General features: G+C 38.9%; 1 protein-coding gene across 35 annotated transcripts in view; it reads left to right on the top strand.

Annotated features, from left to right (window-relative positions):
* The window catches only part of shot (dystonin-like protein short stop), a 157,136-nt gene that overhangs the window by 42,164 nt on the left and 92,472 nt on the right, over nt 1-22,500 (top strand). For 34 of the 35 annotated variants that reach the window (XM_068381865.1, XM_068381847.1, XM_068381881.1 and 31 more), the window contains exons 20-24: nt 4,828-4,931; nt 7,163-18,077; nt 19,218-19,364; nt 19,534-20,112; nt 20,402-20,835. In XM_068381865.1, the coding sequence (XP_068237966.1) occupies nt 4,828-4,931; nt 7,163-18,077; nt 19,218-19,364; nt 19,534-20,112; nt 20,402-20,835 (12,179 nt within the window). Of the gene's footprint in view, nt 1-85; nt 1,375-4,827; nt 4,932-7,162; nt 18,078-19,217; nt 19,365-19,533; nt 20,113-20,401; nt 20,836-22,500 lie in introns of those variants that run through there. The other variant, XM_068381883.1, reaches the window with a different exon arrangement.

Here is a 22,500-nt window from a genome sequence, read left to right as displayed (position 1 = left end):
CTTCGTGTGCCCATTTACCGACCTTTTGGAAACATCGACCGTCTTGAGGAATCGTAGTATTGTGGCTTCTTATATGAAGTGTTGAGATATTTAGCCTGTGAATGGACGAAATAGTGGTCGTTTATATTAGATGGATATTTGAATCGTGCCTCGAAGCACAGTGAATGAAAAAAAACGTGATTAAAATAAGTCATAAAAACACTCGGCGAGATGGCCAACTTTGGAGGTAGAAGCCTGGAGGTTGGGAGGAGCAGTGGTCTAAGTGAGAATAATTTTCGTTCGAGCACCACCTCCTCCTCCTCCTCCAGCAGTAGCTTCATGCGTGTGACAGCTTCTTCCATGTCCAGCTGTGTTACCAGTTCGAGAGTTTTCAGTTCGACTTCGGGAGCCGTGGATAATTCGAGTATGTTTTCGAGTAACAGTAGTTGGAACAAGTTCAGTAGCAGTAGTAACGAGAGGTCTTTTGCATCGTCGCATGATAAGCAGAGTTCGAACTCCGGTCGGAAGATTACCATAAACACCGGGGACAAGGACGTCTTAGGTTCCAGTTTGTTTACATCTGCATCGCCATCCCTCTCCGTCGCCTCTATGGGCACTGGCCTGACGCGCTCGAACGTTAGAAACGAAGAGAAGCGAAACTTGCAACACTCGAATGTCCTGGGATCTACCGACATTAGCAACACTCGAAGAACAACAACGCCCATCTTCCCATGTGAGACTTCCAGGTCCTCCACCACTAGCATAGGTTCAAGGTCGTCCGGTGCCAACGCCAATATCTCAAGGTCAAACGTGAGTAAACTTGATGCGTCCACCAAGTCGAAATCGTCGGAGAAGTCGTCGTGCGGGAAATTTTCAAGGTCTGACGGCACTCGTTTGAAATCAGCTGCGGGCAAAGAGTCGAATAAATCATCGGGATCAGACGTAACCAAAACGAATAAATCATCGGGATCAGACGTAACCAAAACGAATAAATCGAAGAGAGAAGAAAAGCTGTCTGGTTCTAATGCCAGCAAAGCGAAAAATGGTGATTCCGCTGCCAAGAGAGATGGGATAGACTCGAACAAGACCAGAATAGATAAGAAGGATAGACAGACACTCAAGGATAAGAGTAACGAGAAGGGCACTAAGAAACCTATTGATAAGAAAACGAAAAAAGTGACCTCTGAAGGGAAGAAGAAGATTGACGAGAACGTAGAAATTATTTCGGTAAAGACAGTTTCTTCCTCCAATAAGGATTCGAAGTCTGCCAAGGATGACATCAAGGAAGAAGAGAAAGATACGAAAGATATGAGTGCACAGACTAGCCCAAGGGACCCCATCATTTACACAGGAAAGCACAGCAAAAAAGGAGATAGAGCTGTGACCTCACTCAAAGTAAGGGCGATTATCTCTCTCTCTCTCTCTCTCTCTCTCTCTCTCTCTCTCTCTCTCTCTCTCTCTCTCTCTCTCTCTCTCTCAGACTGTATCCTGTTTAGATATCTTTCATAACCTTTTATATTAATAAGAAACTTCTGGCCTCTCCTTAATGTCTTTGCCTCTTGAATTATAGTTTTTATGCTACTCGCTCCGTTGAGGAGACACAATGTTCTACCGCCCAGTATCTCATATTCTTTCTGCTGTAAAAAAAAATATAATGATTCTCCGTAGTGATTTTGTTGTTGATACATGTATTATTCAACACGAGATACTACCGGGCTTCCAGGAAAGAGAAAATATGCCACCTACCTGAGATTTGTTTTTTTAGTTTTTATTGCTATTTACGTAATGTATTTAGGCGTTGACTTATAACCATTCACATTTTACACACTTCACTTTTCAGTTGTGGGGTTTTCGTCTTTCCAAAACCCACTTTGCTATTATATATCGTCTTTGGACTTTCATATTGATGTTTGGACATAGGTTCCATTACACAATGAATGTGCCTCAAGGCAGATGAATGTCTAGTGATGAGTTGTGGACCTTTTGGTGACATTGGTATAAACAATTTTTTCTCAATAAAGAAAACTAGTAGTTATACTTGGAAAGAGAAAATGACAGGAAGTGTATCGAGTAGGTTCAAGGGTTTAAAGGCCACTCATGAATGGCAGAGGCAAGGGACAGTGACATTGTCCTAGCAAGCAGGATAATACCCCAGAGACTGACCATATTTAAAGGTCGCTCGTGAATGGCAGAGGCAAGGGACCGAGACATTGCCCTGGCAAGCAGGACAATGCCCTAGAGACTGACCATATATCATATGATGAGCGTCTAAGCTAGGACCAGGGAGATCCAGGTAATAGCTGCTAATGACTCAGCAGGTAGACCTATAGCCCCCCCAAATCCCCCATCCTTAGCTCACAAGAATGATAAGGTTGCAGACATTGAAGGAACTAACGAGTGTGAGCGGGACTCGAACCCCCGTCTAGCGATCACCAGGCAGTTTGTTCCAGCCTGGTAGACAGTTTTAGAATAAAGGACAAAAAGGCTTGAACAAGTGTTTTTGTCACCATTGAATAAAATCATAAATCAGAATAATGAATTCCAGATAAAGTTTCTATCAGTATTTTATAGATTCTTGTAGATTAAATGAAAGCTAGTGTACTTATACTGTAGAAAAATAATGGTTGTAAGTGTTTCGAGATAGCAACTCCCTGTCTCAGAGGAGATGGATAAGTTTCTTATACAATGCATGAGTGATTATTGGGAGGTCAGTGGTGAGAGAGGAAGGTCAGTGGCGAGAGAGTGAGTCTGGTCTTAGGCTAGACGACGAGAATCTAAACTTTTGGAGTCCATTACTTAAAAAGTAAAAATATATGGATGAACATTGCATTTAATAATGATGAGAATGGTTGAAAGTGTGCTAGAGAACATTTTGATTTCAAAGTGGCCGCCTTTTTGTCTTTGCATTACGCATTGATTTGTCTGGCACCTGAAAGCGGGGACTAGATTGTAGTCTAGTAGTTCGAATGCCCCCTAAACTTGGTACTTTAAAGGAGGGGTGTTTTGTTTAGGTTACTATTACTAGGGGTCAGAATGTTGACAAAATTACTGTCTCTAAACTTGGTACTTCATACAGGGATTTTTTGGTGGGGGAAGGGGGTTGATGTTTTGGTTGGGTTACTGTTACAAGGGGTCAAAAAGTTGACAAAATTACAGTTTTTTTCTATGGTTAGGAAAGGATATTAGTGTTTTGGTTAGGTTAATATTACTAGGGGTCAGAATGTTGACAAAATTACTGCCTCTAAACATGGTACTTCATACAGGGATTTTTTTGGTGGGGGAAGGGGGTTGATGTTTTGGTTGGGTTACTGTTACAAGGGGTCAGAATGTTAACAAAATTACTGTTTTCCCTCTAAACTTGCTACTTCATGTAGGGATTTTTTTTTTTTTGGGGGGGGGGGACAGGGGGTTAAGGATGGGTGTTTTGGTTAGGTTACTATTACTAGGGGTCAGAAAGTTGACAAAATTACAGTTTTTTATCTTTTAAGAAAGGATAAGATTGTTTTAAATCATCTCCAGCTCTTCACTCGACACAACCACCATTCATTTTCAAATATGGTCAAGAGAGAGTAACCCTCGTTCTTGACTTGTCTTCTGGATGAATGAATTAGTGCTGGTTACTTCGCTACAATAGATGGTCTTGATTTATCTCCTTGGAGGAATATACAGTGAAAGGAAACCTTTCTTTATATGGGCATGACTTGTCGGACATTGGTGCACATTTTTTATACATTTTTTTATGGTTTTTTTTTATATTTTGCTCTTTTGTTGTGAACATTGTCATTTTACATTTTATTTTTATTAGGTTTGGTTTTAGCTATCACAATGTGATCATTTTTAAGAATGGAAATGAAGGAAAATGCATATCATAGAAATTGTATTATACAATTTTCTTTGAAACCAGTATTTACTACAAATTTGATTTTTGTTGATAGATCTTATAGTTTGGTTAGGTAGGTGGACTTGTAATTCTGGGGACTTTCACTACTGACCTAGCTAGAATATGACTTGTGAAGGATCATTGGATTTTTGAAGTAAAGTTATTTCATATCCCCGTTTAGTTGACCGTTATTATTATTGTTATTATTATTACTTGCTAAGCTACAACCCTAGTTGGAAAAGCAAGATGCTACAAGCCCAGGGGCCCCAACAGGGAAAATAGCCCAGTGAGGAAAGGAAACAAGGAAAAATAATATATTTTAAGAACAATGACATTTAGATAAATATTTCCTATATAAACTATGAAAACTTAACAAAAAAAAGAGGAAGAGAACCGAGATAGAATAGTGTGCCCGAGTGAACCCTCAAGCAAGAGAACTCTATCCCAAGACAGTGGAAGACCATGGTACAGAGGCTATAAGCACTACCCAAGACTAGAGAACAAGGGTTTGATTTTGGAGTGTCCTTCTCCTAGAAGAGCTGCTTGTCATAGCTAAAGAGTCTCTTCTACCCTTACTTAGAGGAAAGTAGCCACGGGACAATTACAGTGCAGTAGTTAACCCCTCAGGTGAAGAAGAATTGTTGATAGTCTTCGAGTCAAAGAAAATAAACTTTTACTTGAGAATTGATATTTTATAGAAGACGAGCTTTTGGTTTCATTTTCGCATTAATAATTCAACCCTCGATCTGTTTTCCCAGAGAAAGAATGTTTGGATAAGGTTACTAAGAAATTAAAACTGTTGTGAATGATGAGTTTATTGTACATATTCTTCATATGACAATTCATGATTTTAATATCCTTTGGTTACTGGGTGCTTAAATGATCACGCTAATTATTCAATATCTTCATTGTGTTAATTGATCATTTAATATCTGAAATAAACTAATTATGTTTTTTTTTTTCAACAGTTCCAACTGGAGGACCTGTCACCTGTGAGCCTAGAAAAGACATTCCGAACAGAGCTTAATATTCCAGATGACAGGCCTCCTGATATGCTACCAATCAGGATAGAGTAAGTATTTAAAGACTACTGGATTTGCTTTAATTTAATGTTGTATCTGAGTAGTTTTCTTTACATGTGGTAGAAAGTATTTAAAGACTTGGATTTGGCTGAATTTGAGTTTTAAATCTGAGTATTTTTCTTTACATGTGGTAGAAAGTATTTAAAGACAATTGGATTTGGCTGAATTTAAATTTTAAATCTGAGTCAATTTCTTTGCATGTGGTAGAAAGTATTTAAAGACTATTGTATTTGGCTGAATTCAAATTTTAAATCAGTGTCATTTTCTTTACATGGGATAGAAACTATTTAAAGACTATTGGATTTGGCTGAATTCATATGTTAAATCTTAGTAATTTTCTTTACATGGGGTAGAAAGTATTTAAAAACTACTAGATTTGCTTTAATTTAATGTTGTATCTGAGTAGTTTTCTTTACATGGGGTAGAAAGTATTTAAAAACTACTAGATTTGCTTTAATTTAATGTTGTATCTGAGTAGTTTTCTTTACATGGGGTAGAAAGTATTTAAAGATTATTGGATTTGGCTGAATTCAAATTTTAAATCTGAGTCATTTTCTTTACATGGGGTAGAAAGTATTTAAAGACTACTGGATTTGGCTGAATTTAAATTTTTAAATCTGAGTAATTTTATTTACATGTGATAGAAAGTATTTAAAAACTACTTGACTTGTTTTAATTTAATGTTGTATCTGAGTAGTTTTCTTTACATGTGGTAGAAAGTATTTAAAGACTACTGGATTTGCTTTAATTTAATATTGTATCTGAGTAATTTTCTTTACATGGGGTAGAAAGTATTTAAAAACTACTGGATTGGTCTTAATTTAATGTTGTATCTGAGTAGTTTTCTTTACATGGGGTAGAAAGTATTTTAAGACTATTGGATTTGGCTGAATTCAAATTTTAAATCTGAGTAATTTTCTTTACATGGGGTAGAAAGTATTTAAAGACTACTGGGGTTGTTTTAATTTAATGTTGTATCTGAGTAGTTTTCTTTACATGGGGTAGAAAGTATTTAAAGACTATTGGATTTGGCTGAATTCAAATTTTAAATCTGAGTAATTTTTTTTACATGTGGTAGAAAGTATTTAAAGACTACTGGATTTGTCTTAATTTAATGTTGCATCTGAGTAGTTTTCTTTACATGGGGTAGAAAGTATTTAAAGACTACTGGATTTGGCTGAATTAGAATTTTAAATCTTAGTAATTTTCTTTACATGGGGTAGAAAGTATTTAAAGACTATTGGATTTGGCTGAATTTAATGTTGTCATAGAGTAATTTGGCTTACATGAGATAGAAAGTATTTAAAGACTACTGGAATTGTCTTAATTTAATGTTGCATTAGTGTAATTTTCTGTACATGGGGCAGAATGATTTAAAGGCTACTGGATTTGGCTGAATTTAAATTTTAAATCCTAGTAATTCTCTTGACATGTAATAGAAAACATTTAAAGACTACTGGATTTTGCTGAATATAATGTTGCATCTAAGTAGTTTTCTTTATATGTAATAGAAAGTATTTAAAGACTACTGGAATTGTCTTGATTTAATGTTGCATCTGAGTAGTTTTCTTTACATGTAATAGAAAGTATTTAAAGACTACTGGAATTGTCTTGATTTAATGTTGCATCTCAGCAATTTTCTTTACATTGGATAGATAAGATTTTTTAATTTGAATTATACACATGTTGCATTCATATGTATGTTTACGTATAACACTGTGTATCAGATAAAGCACATTATACATTTTATATTGAATTAGAAATTTAGATATCAGGTTTGTTCACCATTCAATGTCAATATGGTTGTTGAAGTAAAATCGAAAGTAAATAGGAAATGACAGTATTTTTATTTCTATAAGAATATATATGATGACATGGTATTCCTGTATTTTTTGTTAGTATGGTTGACGACAGATACTTTCATGTGGCAGGACTCCCTTTTACTTTCGTACTGATTGCGTTCAGAAATTTGTGGAAAGCATTCAATGGAATCAATACAAAAAAATATAAGTGAATCTTTTCCTTGAGTGTATTATGGTTTTTATACTTCTGTAAAATGAAAAAAAAAAATATGCAAGTCTCTCTTGACATTACTCAATGGCTTTATTGTAAGAATTATTCAGGGTGTGTCTAAGCCACTGGTAGTTTTATGTTGAGGTCATTTCAATGTATTATCTCATTCTTTTCCATTTTTGTAAAGGAAAACTTTTATCTTTTTCAGGGAAAACGACTTTGAAACTAGAGCTCGGTCCGAAATGCAGGTGATAGTCACAAGTGGATCCATACCCCTTCAGAAGAGGCCTTCTGCCACTCAGCTCATGGAAATTGATTCCTATGATGGCATTGAGCAATCTTCAAGGCTGACAGGGTCAACTCTGAAAGTTAGCACATCATCATCTACCAGGCATTTAGTGCCTTCAGTCCCAATGCCTGCTGCCTCTGAACTCCAGATAGTAAATCCAGTTACTGGGGAGCATCTTACGTTGCATCAGGCTATGGAGGCTGGAATTGTAGATTTGTCTTCAGGTGTAATGACTCATCCCACAACAGGGGAAAAATTCCCACTCTCAGAGGGTGTTGAGCGGGGTTATGTCAGCCATGCCCTCCTCAATCATTTGGAAACTCCCAGTGGTATCAAGGACCCAGCCACTGGAAAGGAAATCACACTACTGGAAGCCACCAAGAGGGGGATTTTCAATCCTAAAGAGGGAGTCTTTATGGACCCTACAACAGGCAAACAGCTTACACCTGAAGAGGCTGCAAAGGTCGGCTTCGTCATTTTAGAGAAGGTAAGCTTCTTTACCCAAGTCTGTGTTCCAGTGGTGGCGCCGTTATCTCTGTACAATGCGATAGTTGAAGGACTTGTTAATGTGAGAACAGGAGAATTCACTGATTCAAGTACTGGAGAGAAGATGCCATTGACCCATGCTTTTGCCAAGGGACTTATCTCTGCGGAACCTTCTTTCACGCCAACCAATGGTGTTACACTATCTGAGGCTGTTAATCAAGGTTTTATAGATCCGTACTCTGGTCAGGCAGTTGATAGGAATTCTGGAAATAAGTACACTTTAGATGAAGCGATTGAAAAGGGTTTGTTAGCATCTCATGTGAGGGAGGTTGTCAATACTGATACTGGTTGCAAAATGACGGTTGCTGAAGCTATTCAAGCTGGTGTGTTAGATGTAACTGCTGGAAGATATGTTAATAATGTTACAGGAGAAAAGGTGCCATTTGATGTGGCAGTGCAAGAGCAACTCATATATCATCCATATACACTGAAAGATTGCCATGATCTAAAACTGCTTGATGCTAATGGTCATATTCAAGACCCACAAATGAAAGACCACATACCATTGTTAGAAGCTGTAGGGAAGGGGATTGTTGACGTTGAATTGAAGTCTGTTAAAGACAAAGCTGCAAATACACTTCTGACACTTCCAGAGGCCTTCATGTTTTCTGTGATACTTCCCGAGGGTAAATATAGAGACACTGAGACAGGGGATATTTTGAGTTTAGTTGATGCAGTTAACAAAGGTTTAATTACTTCTGTTTCTACAAAGACTATATTTGATATTGATGGAATTAAAGATGTAGAAACTGGAGGTTACATTAGTTTCAGAATAGCTTTATTAAAAGGTATTATTGATTCTGAGACCGGTTTGTTTAGGGATCCGAAGACTGGAAATACCATGACATTAGACGATGCTGTTGCCGCAAAGTTAATTCAACCCCAGATTTTGGAAACGCTGAAAATGAAAATAGGAATGTTTGATGAAAATGGGGATGAAATGAACGTAGTGGATGCTGTGCTCAAGGGACGCTTGAACCCCAACACAGGCCAGATTCTTGATCCTAAAACGGGCAAAGCAGTTGCACTTCAAGATGCAGTTAGTAAAGGCTTCATAACACGTGAAGGTGCTGCAACTTTGAAAGGTCTCCTCAGTGTTACAGTTACAACTGCAACTATTATCAAAACAATCAAACGATGTGTTACTGTTAAAAGCTCAGGCATCCATACCACAGAAACATCCGTTACATTGCAGGAAGCTAAAAGTAGAGGACTAATTAATGAAAAAGAGGGGACCTACCTTGACAGTACAACCAACAAAGTCATTCCTTTGGATGAAGCAATCAAAGACGGTCTTCTGGTCTTATCTGCAGATTGGCCAGCTGATTTACCAGACAGCAATGGGACTTCCCAAATGCACGTAGAAACCTCAGAGTTTTCGACAAGGGAGACTACTAAGAGGCATCTGTCGCCTTCAAAATCTCCAAGTCCAACAAAGAGTCCCAGAAAGGCCACACCAGATAAGGAGTCACCAACAAAGTCTGGTACTAGTACTCCTGAAAAAACAGATGCTGAAAAATCTTTCTCCAAAGTGTCCTCTCCCTCTAGATCTTCACCAACTTCACCACAGAAGATTTCTAGTAGAGAAACCTCGCCAAAGAAGAGTTTACCTCCTTCGCCAGAGCGCAAAAGAATAGAAGAATCTAAAGGAAGAATTTCACCTGATAAGTCATTGGACAAAGGGAAGAGGACTTCACCTGCAAGAGACAGACCCGATAAACTGTTTGATGACACAAATAAGTATGAGGATGTATCTCCCGCAGGGTCACAACCAGCATCCCCATCAAAGTCTGGTAGCTCAAGACAAATGTCTCCTTACACAGATTCAAGAGATGGGTCTCCTGTTAAGTCTTATGGTTCGAGAGGAGATTCTCCAATGAAGTCAAGTGGAATAGGCCCTGAATCTTTAAAGACAGATGAATCTGCACCCACATCACCAGAGAAAGGAGCTTCTGGAAGTCAAACAGTTTCTCCAGAAAGACCACCCAGGAGAATGAAGAGCTCTCTACGATCCCCTGAGGATTCTATCGATAGTGCTATGAGTAATGTTGATGAGCTCGATATGACGTCGTCCGGTGCTTCATTGTCCGGAACTAATGTCATGCATGAAAGCTTCTCTGTTAATACACGCACACTTGAATTGCCCCCTGATGGGTGGTTCCTCAAGGAAGCCATTGAAAAGAAACTATTTGATCCAGTGACAGGTTTGTTCACAATTCCTGGCACAGACAGACTCGTAAGCTTTGAAGAATGTGTCAAGATTGGAATCATTGATCAGAGGTCAGCTGAAGTAGTTGATCTTAAGAGTGGAAGAATAATTACCCTTACAAGGGCTCTAAGTAAAAGTGTGTTGGATTGTACTGGAAAGTATCCGGATGTTGAGTCTACCACTGACAGAAGGATGACTGCTAAGGAAGCCATCTCAAAGAACTTTATCATTCTTAAAGATCGAACAGATGCTCAGGAATCTATACCAGGAAGAGTAATTCAAATTACCAGCATTGAAGGACAGCCAGATAAAGTCCAGGTGTCTTCTGGAGTAGAAATTGAGAGAGTTAGTCATGTACAGGATGTTAGAGCTGATGAGCTAAGTGTTGACAGTACTTCAGTAGAAATTAAACCTGGAGTCTTTTATGATCCAGCCCGTGGTAATGTCCAGATGGATGATGGCTCTGTCATGGACGTTGTCACAGCAGTAAAGGAAGGAAAAATTCAGCCAACAGGTGTAAAAGTAAAAGATCCTCACTCGGGTCAAGATCTCAATTTGCAAGAAGCTATGAAGAAGGGCATTATTGACAAAGATTCGGGTGAATACAAGGACAAATCTGGCAAGAAAATATCTCTTAAAGATGCTGCTAAATATGGTATCCTTGGAATTGCTGCCGTGATTGGTGCTCCGGTCATTGCTGGAGTTGCTGCTGCTCAAGTAATTAAAAAGGGTGTCCAAAAGGTGAGGAAGATAGATCCAAAAACTGGTTCTGAAATCATCATTGAAGAAAGCGTTGAGCTAATAACCGATTCCTCACCTGAGGATGACCTGAAACAGTCTGTTGTTGGCAGGCATTCACGTACGACCATAAAGTCTACTACAGTCGTTGAAACAGATGTGATATTACAAGATCCTGTAAGTGGTAGAGAGTTAACTCCCGAAGAAGCAGTCTCACAAGGGCTTATATCACCTGAAGAATTAGAGCAAATTAGAAGTACAGCTCATGGGAGAATTCAGGAAATCCAGAAAATGTCCGATAGTGGAGACAAGCCAGCAGATATTCTCAGGGTCAAAGCTGAAGCTGAAAAAACCTTTGGTGACACCATTCCTGGTGATTCGAGTGAAGGTCTTCAGATTAAAGAATTCATTCCCAAAGATAAGCATGCTGTTGAAGATAAAAAGGGACAAGAAAGCAGTGATGTTATCAAGCCCAAAGGAATAAAGGATGACACTAGGGAGGACCCCTCAAGAAAGACTCCTTCAAGTGATAGACCAGCTGATCTCGCAAGGAGTCGAGATAGCTTTGAAGAAAGTGAACCACAGGAAAAATTGAAATCACCTGTTAAAGATAAAAGCAAACCTATTGATCAGATTGATTCTGAAGAAAGAAAGCAAGGTGATACCAAAGTCTCTCCTGTGAGAGAAGTGAGTAAGCCTGCAGGTATAGAAGCTGATGAGATGGAAAAGCCAAGTGATAAATCGGAGATACCAGTAAAGGATAAGGTTAAAGATGGTGTAGAGAAGACGAAACAACCAGTTGTTTCTGAGGAACCATCCAAGGAAAGTGGTAAATTACCATCACCTTCCAAGGAAAAGGAGAGATCACCATCAGCAAAGGAAGGAGAAAGATTGCCATCACCATTAAAGGAGAGTGAAAAATTACCATCAGTCTCAAAGGAGGGTGAAAAATCTCCATCACCATCAGAAAAGGGTGAAAAATCTCCATCATCACCAGAAAAGGGTGAAAAATCTTCATCACCATCAGAAAAGGATGAAAAATCTCCAACACCATCAGAAAAGGGTGTAAAATCTCCATCACCATCAAAAGACAGGGATGAACCTACATCAGTAAGCAAAGATGGAAAATCGCCATCCAAAGAGAGGGATTTACCTGTAGGGGACATTAAGGAGGACGTATCAGACGTTACAAAATCACAGCCTGCTAAGGTAAGCCCATCTGAAGATGAACCTGCACATGATAAGATGAAGCCCCAAAATGCAGCTGAACCAGTGTCGGAGGAGAGAGTAATATCTATTGGCAAGGAACCTTCAGAAGTTGTTAAAACCCCAAGCCGTGGCTCAAGTCCTGGAGATCGGGAAGATGAGTTGTCTTTAGGTGAGAAGACAAGAGAACGTGTTACAACAGAACCCAAATTTAGCGTTGCAATAGGACGTGCAAAAATTATTCCTAGTCCTGATCACGAAGGTAAACAAGTGACGCTACAAAAAGTACGAAGAAAGTCCATGAAGCCAAAACAGGCAGTTTCTAAAGGAGTTGTTGATGAAAAGACAGCAAGTGTTCTCGAGAATCCAGATAATTTCAGAGGCCCAGCTGGTGAAATGTTAACTTTGGAGAATGCTGTAAGACTGAAGAAGATTGATGGTAATACTGGTGCAATTATTGATGTTTCAAGAGGAGAACCCCTTACCATAAAGGAAGCTCTGGAGAGAAGAGTTTTGGATGCTGACACTGGAAATATTCTTATTCCAGTGGGGAGAAGTATTACTTTACCAGAAGTAGTTTCTCAAGGGCTGTTTGATAAAGATTCCCAGAAATTTATCCATCCTGAAACTGGAGACGTCCTAACCCTTCACGAAGCTATACTGTGTGATATTGTTGATCCAGTATCTCAAGTTATTGATCCATCGACAAAGAGACCTATTACTTTAGAAGAAGCAATACAAAAAGAAATTATAAATCCAGATACTGGTGAAATCTACGAAAAGCAAGGACCTATATCAATTCTCGAAGCTGTAGAGTCGAGTGATGTGTTTGTTGCTGCTACTGTTCCAAGAGTGGATTGGCTACCTCCTCTGGGAATGACTTTCCCTGTAGCATTAGAAAGGGGATTAATTGATCCAGAAAACAAAGAAATTATCCATCCTCTCACAAGTGATCGCCAACCTGTGAAAGCGGCTATTGAGAACGACTTTATTTTTGCTCTCCCCTGTCCCATATTACCGGACAGTGTTCAGGTTACTCAAGCTTTAGAATGCAAATTAATTGATGTTGATTCCTGCACCTTCAGTGTTCCTAATACTGGAGAAAAAATGCCTGTAGAGACAGCTGTTGAAAGTGGAATCCTTCAGATTAAACCCATGACAACTCTCGTACCAAGTTCGGAGACTGAAGTAGTATGTGAGGAGATCATCACTGAAACTGTTAGATCGTATGAAACTATAACCACTAGAAAAGTCGAAGTTAGATCAGGTTATGTACTCATTAGTCCTACTGAAATTAGAAACACAAATACTGGGGAAGTATTGCCAATTGATGAAGCCAAGAAGCAAGGGATTGTGAGGGATGTAGACATAACAGTAACATCTGAAGAAAAACTGAGCTTCCGTGAAGCTGTTGAAGGAGGTCATGTTGATTTTGGAAGTGGAACTTTCAAAGACCCCAGCACAGGGCAGGTTGTACCTATCGATAAAGCCATTCAGCATGGTTTAGTTGAGCCAGTTGAAGCTGCACCATCTACAGAGGTGACTAGCAAAATTAACATCATGCAAGCATTTTCAACTATTTATCATGAGAAATCCGGAAAGTTCAAAGATCCTCAGACTGGAGTTCTTTTAACCTTAGATGAAGCAGTTGATAAAGGTGTGATTGATGGCGATGCTGTAGTTTATGATACCAAGAGTGGCGTAGCATTGTCCACTAAAGAGGCTATTAATAAGGGAGTTATTGATGTTAAAGGTGGAGATTTCATAGATTCCAAATCTGGAAGTAAAGTTAAAGTCAAGGATGCTGTGAAAATGGGATTGTTGGCTGTGATTGGTGCCCCAATTCTAGCAGGAATGGCCGTTACAGAAGTCATCAAAGAAGCTCGTGATAAAATGAAGAAGTCCCCATCTCCTCCAAAGTCAACAACTGTAGTCACAGATATAGTGGAAGAGTATGTTCCTCCAAGAACAGCCGAAGATATGTTAAGAAGGCCATCATTATGCCCTGAAGATAAAGTTACTCTGCCTGTGATAGAAGTGGGTCAGAAAATGACATTGAGAACTGCAATGGAAGGTGGATATATTGATGTTGATTCTTGTGTTGTTGTTGTACCATCTACCGGAAAGAGGAAACTTGTTAGACAAGCTGTGATTGAAGAAATTATAGAGTTGACCACAATTATTGAAATTAGAAGCAGAACCGAAATATGGATTGTAGAGGAGGTGACAATTGTAACACAAGTAATAAGATCTTTAGATCCTGCCGTTATGAAAGAAAAGGGTCTCTTTGATCCAGAAAGTGGTCAGTTTGTTGATCCAACCACTGGTGAAAAAGTACCCTTTGAGAAGGCCATTGAGTCTGGTGCATTGAACCCGGAACATATAACTGTAAAGAGCCCAGCAACAGGGGAAGATGTTACTCTTAGTAAAGCATTGGAAGAAGGGATTATTGATGCAGTAACCGGAGAAATTACAGACTCAAGTACGGGCGAATCTGTTCCTTTCTTTGAGGCTGTGAAAAACAATATTGTCAAAGCACAAGATCAAAAGCAAATTAAAGAACCTACAGTTGCATCTCCCACCCAAGCAATTGACTTAAATGAGGCTATTGCCACTGGCGTAGTTAAGCCTGACTCGGGAATAATCACTGATCCAGCCACTGGTAAAAATGTAGATATTTGTCAAGCTATACAGAGTGGCAAGATTGATCCTTCAACTATACAAGTATATGATCCGAGAAGTGAAGATATTGTTACTTTGAAGGAAGCTGTTGATATGGGTCTTGTCAATCTGGATGATGGAACTTACAAGAATCCAGAAAATGGTTGTGAAATGGATCTAAATACTGCTCTAGCCAAGGGAAGTCTTCTTCCCAAGAGGAGATCCATGTCCCTAGTAGCTGTTGTTAAAAAGGGGCTGTATGACCCAAAATCGGGTAAAATAACAGACCCACTAATGAAAATGAAGGTAGATGTTGATGAAGCTGTTAAAAGGGGGATGGTGGACTCTTATATAACTCTGTGCAAAGATGTTATGGCAGATAAATATATTACTCTTGATGATGCCTTACTTCATGATCTGGTGGTAGCTCAAAATGGTAAGCTTAAGAATACTTTAAAGAATACCTTTATGCCACTTGATGAAGCAGTCCGACAGGAATTGATTGTGATAAAGAGACCATCTGTGCCTCTGAAGGATGCAGTACTTAGTGAAATGTATGACCCAACTGTAGGCGAGTTTTACGATGCTTGTGAAGGTGAAGGGTTGTCCCTTAATGCTTCTGTTGCTTGCAAATTGATTGATGTTAGCACCTCAAGAGTCAAGCTTCAAGATGAAGTTTTAACCATTCCAGACTCAATTGACAAAAATATCATAGATGGAGATAAATCTCTCTTAAAACAGCCCGAGGAAATGGATTTGGCCGAGGGTGTAAGGAAAGGCCACATCATCACTGTAACAGGGTCTCTTACACTGCAACAAGTCATTGAAGATGGCCTATTTGATCCCAAAACAGGTTTGATCACAATAGATGGAGATCGTTTAACAATAAAAGAAGCAATAGAACGAGGCCTTATTGATCCATCTTGCTTATCCGCTAAAGATCCGCGAAGTGGTGAGCCCATAACATTAGATGAAGCCATTAAACTTGGCATAATTGATCCAGTAGCAGGAACATTCCGTGACCCTCTAACAGGAGCTGAAATGGAGTTGACAGATGCTGTTACTAAAGGTTTTGTTATAGAGGGAAGAAGTGTGTTCACCTTGTACCAAGCTGTGAGTAAAGGCATATATAATCCCAGCACAGGACGCATTACCTGCCCTTTGTCCGAGGATGAGTTAACAGTAAACAGGGCCATACGAAGTGGTATAATTGATCCAAGCACCACATTAGCACGTGATCCCAACACAGAAAAGCTCATGAGCTTCAAGCAAGCCATTTGTAATGATGTTGTAGATGTTAGATCTGGAATGATGAATTTTGGCAGAATAAAGAAGTTGAATTTCAAAGATGCATTTGAACAGGACTATTTGATAGATGCACAGATGCCAATGGCTTTAAGAGTAGTCATAATCAAAGAGTTGTATGATGAAGAGAGTGGTCACTTCTTGCATCCTGCTTCGGGTGAATGGATTACCATTTCAAATGCCCTGTCAGTTCAGATGATTGACCCAGATTCAACACACGTTAAAGACACAGTCTCAGGCCGTCTCAAGAAAGTCAATCTACGCGAAGCTGTAGATAGTGGCATAATTAATGGCGATACTTCTCTAGTTAAGAATCACCAGACTGGCACAGAACACACTTTATTAGAAGCTTATGAATTAAGTCTCATTGTTGACAGTCGCATTGCCATGTCTCTTCAGCGTGCCCTCCATCAGGGACTACTGGATGAAGACCAAGGGCTTTTCACAGATGTAAACACCGGAAAGAAAATCACATTGCATGAAGCCATGAGGCGATTAGTTATAAATCCTAACCTCCCTTGTTACTGGGATAAAGACGCCTCCTCTTGCCTTTCATTAGTGCAGACATGTAGGGAAGGTATTATTGATCGAAGATATGGAAAATTCAACGATCCAAAGTCGGGTTGTACTCTTACCTTGATAGATGCTCTAGAACATGGTATGATATTAGATATTGACAAACCACTCTCGCTCTATGATGCTGTTGTCATGGGCTTCTATGATAATAATTCGGGACGCATGATCCAACCTAACACAGGACGTAAGTTAACTTTAGCCGACGCTTGCAAACAGAATATTGTCAATCCAGATGAATCCTTAATCAGAGATGCTAACAAACCTCGTTTCATGAAGTTAAATGTTGCGGTGAGAGAAGGTTATATTGATGAGATAAAAGGAAAATATGTAATGCCAGGGTCACGGAAGCAGTTGACTCTTAGTGAAGCAGTTGATAAGAAACTCATAATAACGTCTAAACGTCCCTTCACGGTAGAAGAAGCTTTAGGGTATTCGCTTTATCTTCCCGAGGCTGGCACTTTCATTGAACCAAGTGTCGGTGATAACCTTAATATTCAAGCGGCGATTGTTCACGGTCTCATTGATGGTAACACCTCTGCGTTGAAGAACCCCACAGATAATTCACTTAAGAGCATTAGATCAGCCGTCGAAGACAAAGACATCGATGTCTCAAAAGGACTTGTGAAGGATCCCCAAACAAATAAATCTTACACATTAAATATAGCTTTTGAACGGGGATTGATCGTTACAGTGGGGAAACCTATCACTTTTATGAGAGCTGTACGTGAAGGTTTGATTGATTTGGAAAAGGGGACGTACACAGATCCAACGAGTGGTAAAGTGTACACCCTAGAAGAAGCCCTAAGATATGAACTCATTGATCCTGATTCAGCTGTAATTAAAGACCCTTGTACAGGAAGGTTTAAAACTCTGAAGAGGGCCATACAAGAGGGCTTGGTAGACCTCAAGAAGCGAGCTCTCTACGATCCACAATCTGGCACATTAAAAACGTTGTGCATTATATTTGATCAAGGAACAATTGTCTTTTTGAGAGAGCCTCTGTCACTGGATGAAGCAATTGATAAAGGTCATTTGAATGTTGAATCAGGGATGTTTACAGATCCAAATTCCAAAGAAGTGATGAACCTGAGGGAGACGTGTCGCCTCGGTCTCATTGATCCACAGACCGCCTTGGTGAAGCACACTAAGGAGCGTCGCCTTCTCAAGTTGCTAGAAGCTTGTGATGTAGGTGCCATAGATGCTGACAAGGGAATGGTATTTAACACTGCCACCAGTCATTTGCTAACCTTTGACGCTGCTTTGCAATCCGGCCTTATTGTTACTCCTTGTAGGGGAGTAGCTTTACTTGAGGCCCTAGATTACAACCTTTACGATGACGCAACGGGAAAACTATTGAACCCTCTTCAAAATGATCATGTAACTTTGCAAGAAGCAGTAGCTTGTGGTCTTATTGACAATACTACAACAATGGTCAAATGTCCAGCAAGTGGTAATATACAGACCATGACAGAGGCAGCAAAATCTGGTGTGCTGGATGAGAAGGGTGGCTCTGTAGTGGATTCAACTGCGGGCACACGCTATCCGCTTCCTGAGGCCCGCCGCCAAGGGTATCTTCTCGCTGCACAAGCGCGGGTAAGCTGCACTAATAACTATGCTCGCTTGGGGAATGATCTGCACTCACCGGCTACCATACTTAATGCTCTATGTAGCAACCTTAGTACTACCACATTACTTTACGTAGTACAGTTTGCTGCTGCTATTGTATATTGTAAAAATTGTAAATTTATATACTGCCTGCACATACTCATACCAGGCAATAGTATGCTTTTTTAGTCTTACTGTATATTGTATGGATGGATGTTATCATAACAACGTTGTGCTTGAGGTGTTATAAATGGTATTGTATGGTATAACTAACCCTAAAGTATAAATAATATACTAGCTTGCTAACTAAACACTGGTGAACAGTATACTAACTGTATGTACCCTGTCTTTATTTGTTTCAGGATTTTATCTCCTCTTTTTTTTATAAGGATTATTTTGTGGCTAATTATTTTGCTTATTTTGTAGCATTAAGGTAGCTTGTAAGTTTTTTTTTTTTGCCCATTTTCTTAACTGTACAGTATTCTGTATTCCTATGACCTAAATTTATTTTACTATATTTTTTTGTGGCGCTATGGAGATTTCTTGTGCCTGCTGCTAAGTCGTTCTGTGTGCATTACGACTTATCTGACTGTCATGGACTGTGGGCTTATGTGACTGCCTGCCTTCCATGGCTCTTTGTTTTATTTTTTTTTTGTTTTATGGTCAACCAGACCTTACTCTCCTTCCCTTGCTTTCCTCCATTCCCAACATCCTGCCTCCCTCCCATGTTCCAGCTACACCCGCACAACACCGACACCTATTTTTTTATAGGCTTTACTAACGTTACTCCTACTGTCTTTGTCATATTTATTTTTTTATGTTCTGCTATTGTATGTTGTAATATTGCATCCAAAGTACTGTATTTTACTATATACTGTATTGCCTTGTATCATTGAGGTCACAAGCACGTACTGTTCAGTAATTGTGCGTTTGTTATATCCCCAGTTTTATTTTCATACTTATTGTATTGAAGTTTTTTTCTTTTGGATGCTATGGTGTTCTTAGCCTAGTCATGAAATATGTCTTGGAAATAATTATGCAAAATGACTTATACCATATTAGTGTTAGGTGAGCTTTGCCTTCATCACATTTAGAGTCTAACGAGGTTTCTATACATACACATTACAGCAAGCTATGATTGAAAAATATAAGCAGTGTGATGCAACCATCGTAGACATGATGGACAGAGTGAGTGAGTTAGAGAGACGATTGGCTGAACAAGAACCCGTCAGTGAGAGTGCTAATGGTTTACGCAACCAGATAAACACAGTTAAGGTGAGAATTCTGAATGTTTTTTAATTTTTCTAATAAATGGAGAATTTTTCTTATCAAAATACTATAAAGAAAAGCAGAATTTTAATCTGTGGTCCATCCCAAGTTAACCTAAAATTTTTCAAGAATATATACTTCTATTTGTGCTAATTAAAAGTATCTTCTCTTACAGGCAATTAAAGATGAATTGGACGAAATGTTCCGCCCACTTGGAACCTGCTTGGATGGTGTCAGGCAGGTAGTGAACCAGGGCGGTGAGGTCTTGTCTCGTGAAGAACTCGACTCTTTGGATCAGGCAGCTACTCTCTTGAAGCAGCGGTACGACCGCTGTGTGGACCAGGCCGATACCACTCACAGACGTCTGACCACAGCCATGGAGGAGTTCTCAAAGTATGAAAAGGAGATTGCATTGTTCCGAACTTGGTTGAAACAAGCCACCAAAACTCTTGTTGAGAAGGAACGTCTCTGCTCGGACCTCAACAAAATCAAGAACCATGAACAAGGATGCAGGGACTTTTTGGGAGATGTTATTGCTCATCAGGCTGACCTGCGCTTTATCACTATGGCAACCCAAAAGTTCTTGGAAGAGTCTAGTATATATATACGGACGGTGAATACCTTCCGGACAAGTATTAAAGACCGTTATCCAATTTTGCAAGCTGATCCAGATTCAGTTGTCAGGGATGCTGCCGATGATGTCTCGGCTGAATTCAAAGACCTCCTAGGTCGTGCAAATAAGCTTGTTGATAAGGTGGGTTATCTTCCTTTTACTATTCTAAGAATTTGAACCTCATTGAATTTTTTAAGGAATTTTGAGTAGATTTTAATAATAGAGATTATAAAATATGCAGAATTAATCACATGACTGATAAATACAGTACTGTAGTACATAGAATTTGATTTATATCTACCAAAGCTTTATGTACATTAGCCTGTACAGAATTATTAGAAATTTATAAAAAAATTTTATATTAGATTGAATGGTTTACTGTACATTGTTGCAAATGCTAAGATCTGTTTTATTGAATTCCTTCATGCAGGTAACAAGTGTTGGAAACAAACAGCGTGACTATAGCGAAGCTATAGAAAAGGCGTCTCGTTGGCTGAAGGACACTGAAGTCAAGATCAGCCGTATTTTGCAAGAGCCTGTTGGTGCTGATCCTAAAGGAGTTCAAGATCAGCTCGACAAGGCAAAGGCCATCAATAATGACGTCGTCGGGCAGTCTCGTCTCTTCGACAACTGCCGCGGGACTGCAGCCGCCCTTCTGCGAGCTCTTGAAGGAGAGCTTGATGATGCCGGGCGGGACGCTATTGAAATTCCACCCGAGGAGCTGTACGAACGCTACAATGAACTGGCTGATCGTCTTGGTCTTCGTTGCCAGGAGCTCGACACAGCGCTCGTCCAGTGCCAGGGCGTCCAAGAAGGTTTAGACTCCCTCATGTCCTGGCTGAACAACATCGATCTTCAGTTAAAGTAAGTACAAATTCTGAGATTTTTTTGTATGATTTTACAGTACTTTGAATAATAGAACTCTTAAAGAAATGTTGGTACTAGATATGAGGGATCATATTAGTAATATCATTATTATTATTATTATTATTACTTGCTAAGCTACAACTCTAGCTGGAAAAGTAGGACGCTATAAACCCAAAGGCCCCAACAGGGAAAATAGCCCAGGGAGAAAAGGAAGTAAGGAAAAACTACGAGAAGTTGAGGGACAATAACATTAAAATATTTTTTTCATATATAAAGTATAAAAACTTGAAAATAAGTAATTAGTAAATTTTTAATTGCACAAAGAAGATGGACTTTATTTGCTTGTCGTGAACAGGTCTTCATTTATTTTTTTGTTATGAATGAATTAGTGTTGGTAGAAACTTTTCCTCTTTTGCAAAAATACAACGAAAAGTAGTGTTATGCCAAAGGAAAATTCGTTTGTTCAATTATGTTCGTTCTCAGATACTGAGCTTTTAATTAAAAGGATCCAGTTTTATGAAGATTAGTGTGACAAATACAGTAGTGTCATAAATCATTTAAAGTAGAGAGCTAGTTTTGAACGTTGAAGAATTAATATGCAAATGGTTGTGATGCAAAGTTGCTTAGCGGAAGTTTTAAGTAAACAATCTCCTTGTCTGAATACTCCACAATAGAATTTATACTGGCATTCACTCAAGTAATATATATCAGACCCAGAAGAAAATGTCAAGCTGGAAATGTATTCCCAAAGAGAATTTTGCTAAAGATATACATATATCTAATTTTTCGACTCGAACCATGTCGTCCTGGTGGAAGTTCCTCAATGGAAGCTTTCTACTGGGGATATTTCTGCGAGTGATATACCAGAGAATTTTACCTGTAGGAGCTACAGGCAAGAACTCTGATACCTCTACAGGAGAAATTTTCTGGTATATCACTCGCAGAAATATCCCAAGTAGAAAGCTACCGGTAAGGAACTTCCATCGGGACGACATGACTCTCACCCAAAAATAGATCTTATGTCAAAATATGTTGTATAGTACTGAATTGCAATATAGTTTGGGCATATTAAAAGTTTTTTACACGTGTTTAGGCTACTTTTTATCTCGGTTCTTGGCTAAAATGAAATGCAGTAGAGGCAGATATGCTTTTAAATCCACTTTTTGAGTTTATGATGTATTGTATTTATTAATACATAACCACTGAAACTTGGGATTTCATTTAGTAAGTGTTTTGTACCATCAGTACCATTGCTATTTTTTTTTTTTTTTTTTTTTTTTTTTTTGCTGTCAAATGCTTACATGCAGGTCACATAAGTGTTAGCAAGAAAGTTTAAAAAATCGTATATCGTTTTATGCTTAGGTTTAGGTGATTTTGATGGATTAGGAATATGCTGATGTTTAACACAGAATGTAGTTTTAAGGTCAGTGGTCATTTGGATGAAAGTACTGTATGCTTTTAAGAATATTCTCATAGCAGAGGGGCGACTTGTTTCGATGTTGAATAAGGTCGTAGGCAGGGGAGTATTGTAGGTCTGTGCTCCCAGTGGCTATCTAATTTTTCTTCAAAAAATAGAGAAGATTAGAATGAAAGAGCAAATGGTTAGTGTATGCAGTAATTAGTTATTGTAGACTATGGTTAAATTGAAGCATTTCAAGATAT

This window comes from Palaemon carinicauda, chromosome 10 (assembly GCF_036898095.1).
Source record: "Palaemon carinicauda isolate YSFRI2023 chromosome 10, ASM3689809v2, whole genome shotgun sequence".
In the NCBI taxonomy this organism is placed as follows: domain Eukaryota; kingdom Metazoa; phylum Arthropoda; class Malacostraca; order Decapoda; family Palaemonidae; genus Palaemon; species Palaemon carinicauda.
This window is presented reverse-complemented; position numbering and strand designations above follow the sequence as displayed.